General features: G+C 36.9%; 1 protein-coding gene across 4 annotated transcripts in view; it reads left to right on the top strand.

The window, feature by feature from the left end:
- nutf2 (nuclear transport factor 2) overlaps positions 1 to 12,847 on the top strand; it is a 45,880-nt gene that overhangs the window by 18,000 nt on the left and 15,033 nt on the right. For all 4 annotated transcript variants that reach the window (XM_073069894.1, XM_073069898.1, XM_073069896.1 and 1 more), the window contains exons 3-4: positions 23 to 94; positions 523 to 621. In XM_073069894.1, coding sequence (XP_072925995.1) covers positions 23 to 94; positions 523 to 621 — 171 coding nt within the window. The remainder of the gene's footprint in view (positions 1 to 22; positions 95 to 522; positions 622 to 12,847) is intronic.

Below are 12,847 nucleotides of genomic sequence, written 5' to 3'. Positions count from 1 at the left end.
AGTAATTGTGTTTTTGTTTTAGATTGAGTCTTCTTGCCTTTCTTGGGAAGCACAGCGGTACCAAGGTAAAGATGCTATTGTGGAAAAACTTATTGTAAGTATGCTTTTAAAATTACTTCATGGTTTGGACATGGTAGGATGGGGCAAGTAAATGTTGTTCCTTAATGGTCGGATTTACAGATTCCTAGGATGTGTAAATTGGCATGAATAGGATGCAGATAGAGCAGTTAAGTTTAAAGTAAAACGCTGAATATGGAACTTGCATAGAAAGCAAATGTTTTTTTGATTAAAATTTATTTTTTAAAACCCATAACAGTTAAAAACTTTGTAAAGAGTTTAATTTCTATCTGTAGAGAAATAAAGTTTATACTTAGCGACTTGGTTCTGTATTGGCTACTTACATCATGGTCAGCAGTGAAGCCCAGCTTATTGCTGACCTTAGTATGCAGGTAGAATCTACATAGGGTGTTCATTTTAACAGTTTTCTCAGCTAAAACAGTAATCTTTTTAAAAAAAAAACAGAGCCTTCCATTTGGAACCATACGGCATCTGGTAACTGCACAAGACCATCAACCCACACCTGATAATTGCATTTTGAGTATGGTAGTCGGACAACTTAAGGTAAGTGTGAGTGTTTTCCTGTACATTGCACACTGTTTCTGATAATAAAAAGTTCACTTGATTGTTCTTTTATGTCCTGGTTTCCTTTCGCATCCCAAATGTGAGCTGGTAGGTTAATTAACTACTGTAAATTGACCTTCCATAGCAAAAGAATCAAAAGGGGATGTTGGTGGGCATGAAAGAGAGAGTAGCTGCATGGCCAGAGGGAAGTATGAGCGGGGAGAATGGAACTAATGAGGTTGCTGTGCTGGGAGCTGGTATAGACTCGGATGAAATAGTTTGTAAGAATATACATTACATGTTTAGATAGATAGATAGATACTTTATTCATCCCCATGGGGAAATTCAACTTTTTTTCCGATGTCCCATACACTTGTTGTAGCAAAACTAATTACATACAATACTTAACTCAGTAAAAAATATGATATGCATCTAAATCACTATCTCAAAAAGCATTAATAATAGCTTTTAAAAAGTTCTTAAGTCCTGGCGGTTGAATTATAAAGCCTAATGGCATTGGGGAGTATTGACCTCTTCATCCTGTCTGAGGAGCATTGCATCGATAGTAACGTATGTACAGTTTCAGAAACTGTCCCAAATTAGAAAGATAAAAAAGCTAGTTTATAGTTTGTTTAAATATTGGGATAGGAAAACATTGCTAAGTTGTGTTCCATATCCAAACTATTTGCTTAAATCCATAGATAACTATTTGGTAAATTATTGTTGCTGAATGTTAGTTGTCTTAAAATAAATTTAATCACTTTGTTTTGTGAGCTTTCCCAGTAGCCAACAGTTTCAGCTTGTAATATTGTTTTTTTAGAATTTGGATTCATTCCTTTGACAAACTATGATCCCAGAAATTATCACTGATCTGTAGATTTCAATATGTTCTATATTCTATTGAAAAAACACCATTTATGTTGCAGCATTTACACATTGTCATTTGTTGTAATGCCGACTAGCAAAGAAGATATCATGTTAAAGGGGAAAATTATAAAGCAAGTTGTTTTTATTGGAAGTACAAATTTTCAGAGAAACAAAGTCTGAAAGTTTATTGACTTGCACTATGCATACAATATAGCATGAATCTGCTATCAGGTTCTGTTTGATGGCTATATTTTTATTAATTTAAGTAGACTGAGTATTGAAGTTGTTCATTCTAGATTTGCAAGTTCTAATGTATGGACTTTTGCAGTCCATGTCTCTGTTTCATTGAAATACCAATGGCAGGACTTGTTTGCTGCTTTTAAAATATGAAAGTCGGTTTTGAAAAAGTGGACAAACTTAAAAATGAACTGTGGAATGTTGATTGAACCATTGGCATGTAACTAAAGGCAAAATCCTAGAATGGGCTAATTTTTGGGGGAAGGGGGAACAAATTAACTGGGCTATCAAAAGAAGGGATAGTTCTAAAGCCTGTGGGATTATTGGATTGGAGTAAGTACCCACCACAAATGACTCATTAAAACTTCGTTTTCTTTCAAACTTTGTTCTTTCTGGTGATTACATACATCTTTTCCATTTTGTCTAATTTCTTCCTGCACTTAGTCATTTTATCATTACCACACAACTGATAAATATTTTTGCTACATGTCAACCCTGCAACATTGTGTTTGGTCCCTTAATTCATAATGGTATGTTTTATGTAAAGGTAATGGATGTTTTATCATCCAGAAGATTGTATAGGCGATAGGTCTTGTCCTACAGAGTTTCTGAAATACTGTCATTTTTTTTGAGCCAAGAAAAATTGTCCTTGAAGTTTGAGGAGATTTTTTGAGTCACTTTTTATAGTGAGAATTTATTTTTATACTGAATGTGAGTTGCTGTCAAGCTTTGTGCCATTTTCTTCTGAGATCATAGCTGTACCTGGGCAGATGACCTTAGAGCAAAATCTGTATAGAATATTTGGTGACATCTTCACCTTTCTAAGTGGCATAACCTGCACCAATCCTTTCCACTAGCCTTTGTGTTCTTTTGTATTCTTCCATATCTTTGTTACAAAAGAATGGAAGAAATAGAAGCAGGAATAGCCATCCAGCTGTACCTGTTTTCTAAAAATTGAGATCATCCCATTTTCCTTGATTTTCCCTAGTAACCAAAGGTACATTTAACAGATTATGTTCAAACCAAGTTCCAAACTCTCCCAGTAAAAGTTCATAGTCAGTACAAAATGCAAATCAATTATAATAGTATTGTCCCTGGTTTTAACTTTCTATTAGTTGAAAGAATTGTTTTATGGTCAAACATTTTGATAGCGTATGTCATTTGAAACCTCAGAACTATTACCTTATCCATGGTTGGAAAAAGTCTGTGGTTCCAAGTTTTACTTCATAAACTTTGTTTCTTTTATTATAATTCCAATGAGCACTTTTTCCTTCCCAGTAATAGCCACTTATTAATGAATATCCATAAATTGTACACAGTTCTGTAGCTGTGAGCTAACTAACGATTTAGTAAAATTTAATATCCTCCTTTTCATATTCACACAACAAAGTGCAAAGCAAAAGCACTGACTTTTTTATGTGCATTACTTTATTTAATAACATGCACTTGTGTGAATTTTTTTTTTTAGTTACACTTCATTTAAATCCCTGCATTGAGTGAGATTGCCATGCTAAAAATTAACATTCTACCCTGAATGTTTGTATCTACGCAAAGTATACACAGCTGACGTTCCTGGCAAATTGAGGGAATTAATAAGTGGGAGGGGTGGTGGTTGTGGAGATTCATTTTCAACTGGTCAGTTTTATATTCATGTAATATACTGCCTTTTGATAATTTGCAGTCAGTGTACATCTGATTTCTGGAGTCAGATATAAACCTTGTGAAACATAATGTTTGGTTTTGTAAAACTCCTGCAAAGGTTTAACTTTTCCTAACAGGTTTTTGACAGTTGTTTATAGAAGGCTGATCAAAAATTGATTTGAATGTAATTTGAAAATACAGGAATCTAAAATCAAACTTAGTAACCATTTATTATTTCATCTTTTGCTCAGGCAGATGACGACCAAGTTATAGGCTTTCAACAAACATTTTTATTGAAATTTCTTAGTAATACCTGGGTGTGTACGAATGAGGTCTTCAGGCTAGCACTTCACAACTTTTAGTAAATGAGAAGCTCTTTTTCCTCAGTCTATCTTTCCTATCTCCCAGTAAGCATTAAATTTTGCAATTTTGCATGTTTGTGGCACTTGTGGACAATGTCAGCATGTTCATGGTGTGCTTTACTGTTAAATGTTGAACTGATCTCTAAAAATTTAGTTTGCCTGTGTTTAATAGAAATACAATTCATATCAACAGAGTGATGAATATAAAAATATTATGATTTGTAACCCTTGTGCCAACCTACCATTGCAACAAGAATAATCATATTCCATATATATATATTGCTTATTTGTATGATTGCTGTTTATTGCTAGATACATGGGATTATGTTAAATTGCATTGAAGTGACTCTTGAATAAACTGTTAGGATTTACTACAGCAATATTTCATGGAATATGAGGAGACTTTCCAGGCATGTAGTGCTTTCTTATTGATTTTTTTTTAAAGATAATAATTTTAATTATTTCTAACCAGTGTGAAAATTTTGCTTCTACTTACTCTCAGGTAATACTTACAACTTTCTTGGATACAATTGGAAATACTATGCACATTTTGATAAAGTTGCATCCATGTAATTTCCAAGTCTGATTTTAATCAATTTAAAATGGATATAAATGGTTATAATTATTGGCAGTTTTCCTGTCTGAATTTTAGGAGTTCCATGCTGAAATTTCATTCTCAGTAGTAGAAATGTTTGCCATAACAATGCAATAAAATAATATAGATCTTCATGGGATTACACTCATAGAATTATGACATGAAAATACAGTGGATTCCAGGTAATTGGGACACATTGGGACCAGTACATTTTGGCCCAATTAGTCCGCTGCCCCAATTGGCCAAAGTTTAATGGAAATTGTTAAAAGGGTATTATAAAAACTAACTACCGTTTAACTGAGTAACAAACTATGTTGTGGAATATGCCCTTCAAGCCATGCAGCCAGCAACCCCCAATTTAACTTGAGCCTAATCATGGGAAAATTTTCAAAGACCAATTAGCCTACTAACTGGTACGTCTTTGGACTGTGTGAGGAAACTAGAGTAGCCGGAGGAATCGCATGCATTCCATGAGGAAGGCAGACAAACTCCTTATAGAGGACACCAGGAGTGAAGTCAGAATTCCACCCCAAGCAGTAATGCCAACGCACTAAATGGTACACTAATGTGGCACCCTTAAATGGAATGCAGAACAAATTAGAACACTACCAATGCAACCACAGTACTATATAGCTGTATTAGTGCCTAACTGTTGTTCATGGAGGAATTTATCCAGTGTATGCTGCTCTGTTCTTTTGATTGACTATAGGTGAACACAATCAGTGCAAACCCTTAGTTCAGTTAATGGACTGCCTTCATACAATGCTTTTGACAATTGCATCATCTAAATCTTCATTTTTATTGTAATATTCAAAATGATTGCTAATATCTTAAAATTCTTCATAGTGCCTAAATTGTTGAAGTGGTGAAATTGTTTCATTTTCACTCCTAGCTGTTTCTGGCTTCTCCAAGTTTCAATGCTTGAAGCCGCAGTAGGAAAGTGTTATGAATTGTCTTTCTGATTATTTATTGCCAACTGTCAGTGACAAAAAATTGGTTCTTTTTGAATTGAATAGTTGGCAACTTCCCTTCGGAGTTCAGCTTTTGAACCACTTGTATGACCTGGCCTTTTTATGGTGCAAAGTTTAGTCTTGGAAAGTTGTAGCTTGTAGGGGCCGAATCAAGGTGGCGGAGCCTGGGCCTGAGAGCAGAGAACAGGCCATTGTGTGGCCATTGCTGGAGTGGATTTGGAGGCAGTGGAACAGAGGCGATGCAGGGTTGAGATGGTGGGGCCTGAGATTGAAGAACAAGCCAATGTTTGACTGGTTTAAGCATTGGTCTAGATTGGAAAGGTTCAAGGCAGCAGGTCCCAGGCCCAAGAGTGTATCGAAGCAGTGGGACCTGGTTCCGACAGCAAGAACTGACCCACTGTTTGGCTAAATTATATGCCGGGCCAGATTGTAAAGGTCAGGACATTGGGGCTGGAAGGGAGAGACAGGCCAGTGTTACAGCTTGCTGCTTATGAGGTTTACCCATCTCTGCACTGAACTGAGGCGTGGCCTGCAACAACAGGCTCCTGGATCAGATGTAGTAGTGAACTGGCTTCATGGTTGTGAACTCACTTTCATGAGCTTCAGTTCTGAATGCTATTTGCTTACTTTTATTGTTCGCATGATGTAGGCTTTTTTCCTGAACATTGGGTGTTTGACGGTCTTGTTTTTAATGGGTTCTATTGGGATTCTTTATTTTGTGGCTGCCCGTAAGGAAATGTATCTCAAGATTTTATACACGCACACACGCACGCACACACACACGCACACACACACACACACACTGATAATAAACATACTTTGAAACACACGCAACTGACGCTATTTAAAAACTTCGCTCTAAGTGTGGTGTAGTATCTAATGGCCACACAAGTGCAGCTATTGTCTCGATTAAATAAGCATATTTGGCTCAGATCAACTTAATTTGTTGTGCTTCAAAAACCTTTAAAGCAGATGAAGTATTGAGTCAGTTGCATAATTATTTTGTGAATAGAGATAGTTTTGGATGGAAGGTTGAAAAGAGACAGCATATTGTAGGTACCTGTGCAATTTGCTTGTGACCAGCATTTTCCAACTTTTTAAGGCATGTACAGTAAATAGTCTGTTGTTGGTGCTTTGTATAACTGGCTTAACAACCTGAACTTTATCCATATAATTATAACTGGAAACATTGAAGGACTAAATATAAATGGGAAACGTATCAAACAGCTTTTGCAGTGTTAGCATTAATAAGTAGTAGATATCAGTTTTTTTAAAAAGTATATGAAAAGCAAAGACCTTATAATATGTAAGACAAAATGGCTGTGTACATTTTAGTTGTAACCCATTATTTATAATTGATCCAATTATATTGTCACTCATCACATCCTCAAGTTAACAGCTTGAAAACTGTTGCAGTTGATTCTTTTTATCAAGAAGCCTATTAGGACAGAACGTGATTGTGTGATCAGTGCTAGGTGATTGGAAGCCACTTTTTGAATTCCTATCTGAAATCAACTAATTCATAATCAGCCTGTATTCGTACTAACAAAATGGCTGAGCAACTGGACACATTTGCTTTGACCTTAAGGGGCAGTGGACAGCAAAACATTCTGCTTTGCTGGGGTAAAAAATTGACTGGATCTATGACCCTGTTTGGTATTGCTATCAGAATATGAAGTGGCTCTATAATCATTGGAACCACAAAAAACATCTTTGTACAGTGTCATTGTCTTTCCAAACATCCCTAATTGCTGTACCCTCAGATGCAATGATAGTAATGTAGAAAGCATGGCAGCTGGTCACTCAGTCAAGCAGTATGTTACTGACCAGCTAATCAATTCTTTTAATATTTGAGGGAGAAAGTTGGCAGAATGGCAGGATAATACACCAAAGTAATGTGGAATATTTTGTGCCCATTTGAGGGAATATTGATGCAAGTATAATAGTATTGGATTTATGATGAAATGGTTATGTATTTCAGGCCCTTTTTGACTCTTACCATTCCTTTCAAATTATTCAGGGTACAGTTTGTACAGAAAATGGCACCTCCCAAGTATAGCATTCCTTTGCACTTCATTGAAGCTTCAGTCTAGATACTTGAGACCAGTTTAAGGGCATTAAACCTACATTCTTAACCATCTGAATCTGATAGTGTTATAAGCTCAGAATAGCAGATCTCTCACTTCATTTTTAAATCTAACGTTAATTGTAAATTTATCATGTGCTTACACATTTCTGGAGTTGGCTGAATTGATATGTGGTGTGATGACTTGTATGTGCTGGGAAGAAAAAAATCGACAACTGAGTATTCTGATTAATTCATCAGCCATTTGGAATGCAATGCCTGGGACCAAAAGCTGGGATATACACTTTAAGAGAGCCTTCCTTTGTTCACTTGATGTAATTCAGTTAGCAGTTCATGATTTGCAATTCTGTAGAACTGCACGAAATGCTATTATGTTTGTGCATGGTTTATGTGGTGGTAGTTGGGAGGTTTATTTTATTGACATTCACAACCTGTCACTTTATCTGGAATACAAATTAATTCCTATTATATGGGAATTCAAATGCACTGTCAGCTTGCATGAAAGCTGAAAGAAATGTATTTTTGTCACTCTTTAAATCTCTTTCAGTGAGAAGAAATTGTATTATTGTGTAGTCTGTTCTATGGATGGCAGCTGATAAGATTGATTTGGAGATGGCTCATCTAAGACGTGGATTAAGCAATGATTGTAGTTTTTAAATAACCTTTTGGTTAGAGTTGCTAATTTCTTCTGGTAGTTTCAGACTAAGAATGGCTGATAGTGGGAACTTGCAGTTTGCTTTTCATAACGTGAGGGTAAAAGATTTAGTGTGAGCTGAGGTATTCTTGTTGCTAAAGTAAAGTTATAATTTGGGATTTTAGTTGCAGGTGACAGGAAGTGCACCCAAATAATTTCTGACCACTGGGAGGGTGGGGAAGAAAGACACATTTGAAAAAGCAGACCAATACACATTGGGTGACTTCTTTGCAGAACACCTATATTTAATCTGCAGGGTTGACCCAGAGATTCCAGGTACCTGTCACTAACTCTAACCTCTGATTTTTGGTTCTTTGTTCACTTCCAATGAAGTTCAACATAGGAACCATACCTCGTCTTTGGGTCGAGGTATATTGTAGCCATATAGGATTCCATATAGAATTCAATAATTTCAGCTAACGACCCTTTCCTACTGTTAAGTTCAGGTAATATTTTGTGAACTCTACTACCTGCTCTACTGATTTCTTTTATTTCAAATTCCAAAAACTGCTTTGTTCTGCACTTTACAATTCTAGATGGACATTGTTTCTTTCCAATTGCCCTCATTTTTATTAATATGACCTTGAAAGTAGTTGCCATCTGGACAATCTTGGTCTTCACCTTTATTGTAAGACATCTTAGTTCCCTCCAACCCTTCCTCTCTTGCAACATAGGACACAAGTTTTTTTTATAAAGTCATGAAGGATAATTGATCTGCAATATTAAATTCCTTTCCCTTTCTCTTGTAGGCTTTCTGGCCTGTGTATCTCTTATTTTCTGTTTTTCTTTCAGAAGTCTGGCGTCCACCAAAATTGCGTTAGAATATGTGAGAAGTTTGTACTAATGGAAACAATGACTTTTGAAAGGATTAACAAAACATTAGTGAGTTTAGTTGAGTTGATGTTTCAGTAAAACTGTAGATGCTTGAGGCTCACTGTATTGATGTGAATTTTTCCTGAAATGTTCAGATACTTTAGATGAGTGAATTGGAAATTTCAGCAACATAGTGTTTTGTTGTTAGGTTCTTGTAAATGTTAACATTACCAGTAAGTGTTAAAATATGCAGATACAAATTTCAGCTTGAGCATTAATCTTGGCTAATATTTTATTACATTACTAAGAAGTAGTTATATCACTTGATGTTTTAAATGGAGCTATTTTGTGTTCTTGTTTTGGAGTTAACATGGCTATAAACACAGTATTCCTATTGAAGAGTTTAACAGTTGGGGGGAAAGGTTCTTTAAATTTGTGATTCAAAAACTAGCTGGTAATATTTCTTTGCTTTTGGAATATTGTTCTGGCATTTGTTTACATGCAGTGATCCTTAAATATATTTGAAATATGTGGAGCTTTAAACCATCTTAATGATATATAACTACATTTAGTGCTATTTATTTTCCATTGAGGAAAAAATAATTTGTATCTGATTATATTTCTGCTTGTGTTAACAGTACACTTTTAATTTGGATGAATGGATTGCTAATCCAAGGTTGTACTGATGAGGAAGGGATAAAATGTAATGGTGAAGTTTGGTATAGTGTGCTAGATTTTAGACATTTTGGTAAAAACACTGGACTTAAATTTAGATTGATATCACTTAAAGGGGACTAGGCAGGAGCAGTAGGTGTTTTGCAATTAGTGATTTTAGCTAAGTGGACCTGAACAGATATTTTAAAAACTGCACATCTGTTCTTGACTAAAATGACACTTACAGAAACTGCCAAGTAATATGATAAAGCAGGATTTCAAAGGTATTTGCAGAAGTGTGATATGAGACCAAAATTTTGTAGTATAATGTAGAAATGTAACTTCAAACTTTGCCCATTTGGTTAGTATACAACAAATATTGGCCATTTTATGAGTTACACCTATATACCTTCTTGTTAATGCGAATCAATTAATCACAGCAGCAAATCAATGCATAAAGGCATACAGACATGATCAATAGGTTCAGTTGGTGTTCAGACCAAACATCAGAATGGGGAAGAAACATAATCTAAGTGACTTTGACTGTAGAATGTTTGGTGCCAGATAGGGTGAACTGAGTATCTCTTGGGATTTTCACAAACAACAGTCTCTGGAGTTTACAGAAAATTATGCAATAAACAAGGAAATCCAGTAAGCAGCGGTTCTGTGGGTGAAAACACCTTGTTAATAAGAGATCAGAGGAGAATGGCAAGGCTGGTCAAGCTGACAGGAAGACGACAGTAACTCAAGTTATGCGTTACAACAGTGGTATGCAGAAGACCACAAGCATACAGAAAGACACTCAGTGGCCACTTCATTAGGTACAGGAGTGACCACTGAGTGTATCTTAAAAGTTGGATTCAGTTTATAGATATTAGTATTTCCGGTCTTTTTGAGAAAAATGTGCATCCACATGGCATGGCATGATACTGAGTATAGAAGGATTTGCTGAGTAGCTCCAGGCTTACCTAAAAATGAGGAACTAAGCTACTAAAACTAAAGGACAGGACCAGGTGTATTCTAAACTGCATGGAGTGGATAAATTTCTATCCTCCTCATCATGTTTACTTGTAAATAAAACAGCATTTACCCAAGATTCCCATCATCACAGAAAACGGTCTTCATTTGTTTAACTTGCTTTGCATGATATCAGGAAATGACTGACAGTACTGGATACGACAATATTATGGGACTAGACAATATCCTAGGACTCCAGACTATGAGTTTCTAGCCAGGCTGTTCCAGTATACATGGGGTGATTGATAAGTTCATGGCCTAGGGTAGAAGGAGATGAGTTATACCGCTCTCATTACATGCACGTGCATGTAAACTCTTTGAATGAAAATGCAGGAAGTTTGAAGTTAAGATACTCATCTCCTCCTACCTTAGGGCATGAACTTATCAATCACCCCATGCCGTGGACCACTTCTGGAGGTCCAGGATGCTGACTTCTACAAAGAAGGGATCCGTATGCTCCACGACCGCTGGACTAAGTGTGTAAATGTAGGAAAAATAAATGTGCTAGGTTTTCTAAAATTGACTCCTTCTACCTTAGGCCACGAACTTATCAATCACCCCTCATAGTTTAAAACGGGGGTTCTCAACTTGGGGCCACGGACTCAGTTAATGGTAGGGGTCCATGGCATAAAAAAGGCTAGGAACCCCTGGTTTAAAGACTGGCATCTTTCTGATGGTATGAATAAATTGCCCAGTATGTTTTGTTCACAAATGCAGGGCAAGTTCAATTTGATTAATTACCACCCATTTGGTCTCCCCTCGATCATCCACAAAGGCTTGAAAATCATTGATATTGGTATTATTAAGTAACATTTTTGAACCAGTAACCACTTTAGTCTTCACCTGTATCACCTTGGGTTCAGATCCCATTATAGTGTTTATCCAGGCTTGATCAGAGTTGTGAGATTCATGTCCACTATGCCTCCTAGACGGATGGAAACATCACATTATAATTTAGGAAGCATCTCTTAGGCCACTGGGAGAAGATGCTTGTGAAGGACTCTGGCAGTGACTTCCCCTGTCACAAACTTAATTTTAGCTGTATTTGTCACCTTCCTTGAATCGAATCACTATGATTGTGGCTGTAACTCCTTGGTTTATCTTCCTTTTCCCAGATGCAAACAGTGGGATTCTGAGCGAATGGATGAAGATCTTCATCCCCAAGTTTAGCAGTCTCACTTTCTGACTTCAAGTTAGGAGTATAGAGTTCTCTCCACTTAAAAGGATGAGGAGTGCAACACCATTTGCGTAAAGTAGCTCTATTTGACTGGCATCCCTTCTGTCACCCTGACCTTTTTTCAGAAGGGAGGAGCAAGCTGCTGTTCTTCAATTATGTGACTGGCTAAGTGTGTGACAACTCAGTCAGTGAAAGGAAGGTAGGGAAAAGTGGAGTGGCCATTGTGTGAGTGGGCCAGTGTATGAGTGGAAATCAGAAGCTTTGGCAAGGTGAGTAGCAGGCAGGGCTGTTGAAGAATACGTACACGCTGGAAGAACTCAGCAGGCTGGGCAGCATCCGTGAGAAAAGAGTAGCTAACGTAATGTTTTTATATAGCAATTAAATAAAAAGTCACCACATTACAATTAATTAAAGTATGGATGCAGGATTAGGTAATGTGTTTTAGTACATGATGTGGGGGCTGCTGGTCCCCATTGTGGTCCTGGTGACAACATCTCCAGCAAGTGTTGGGTACTTGAAGAACTTAGGCTCAAAGTTGATAATCTGGATTCTGAGCTTCAAATAATGTGATGCATCAGGGAGGGACAGGGTTACCTGGACACCTGTGTTTCCATCACAGCTTTTAGATTAATTACTTTAAATTCAGTCTGTGGTCAGGGATAGCAGGGTGTGACCGTGAGTGAGACAGCTGGAGGATCCAAGAGGTAGTGCTGGAGGAGTATCGGTCCTGAGCTTGTTTAACAGATCTGAGATTCTTGCTCCCTGTTTGAATGGGAGTGGAGGCTATAGGAAGGATGATGAAACATGAGCCAGGAAGCCATTCAAGAGGGGAGAGAAAAATGAATGTAGTTATAATTGGGGATAATATATTCAGGTGAATAGATACAATTCTCTGTTGCAAGGACCAAGAATCCTGCAGATGGGTTATTTATCCAGTGCCCAAATTTGGATATCTAATCTGATCTGCTAAAGAATTTGGAGTGGGAAGGGAAAGATGCAGTTGCCATGTACCTTATGGGTACCGAGAATGTACAAAGAAAAAGGTTCTGTAAAGGGAATTTGAGCAGCTAGGGACCAAATTAAAACAGAACCCAACAGATAATGATCTCTGG

Source organism: Hemitrygon akajei, chromosome 17 (assembly GCF_048418815.1).
Source record: "Hemitrygon akajei chromosome 17, sHemAka1.3, whole genome shotgun sequence".
Lineage (NCBI taxonomy): Eukaryota > Metazoa > Chordata > Chondrichthyes > Myliobatiformes > Dasyatidae > Hemitrygon > Hemitrygon akajei.
Note: the sequence above shows the minus strand (reverse complement) of the source record. Positions and strands in the feature narration are given on the sequence as shown.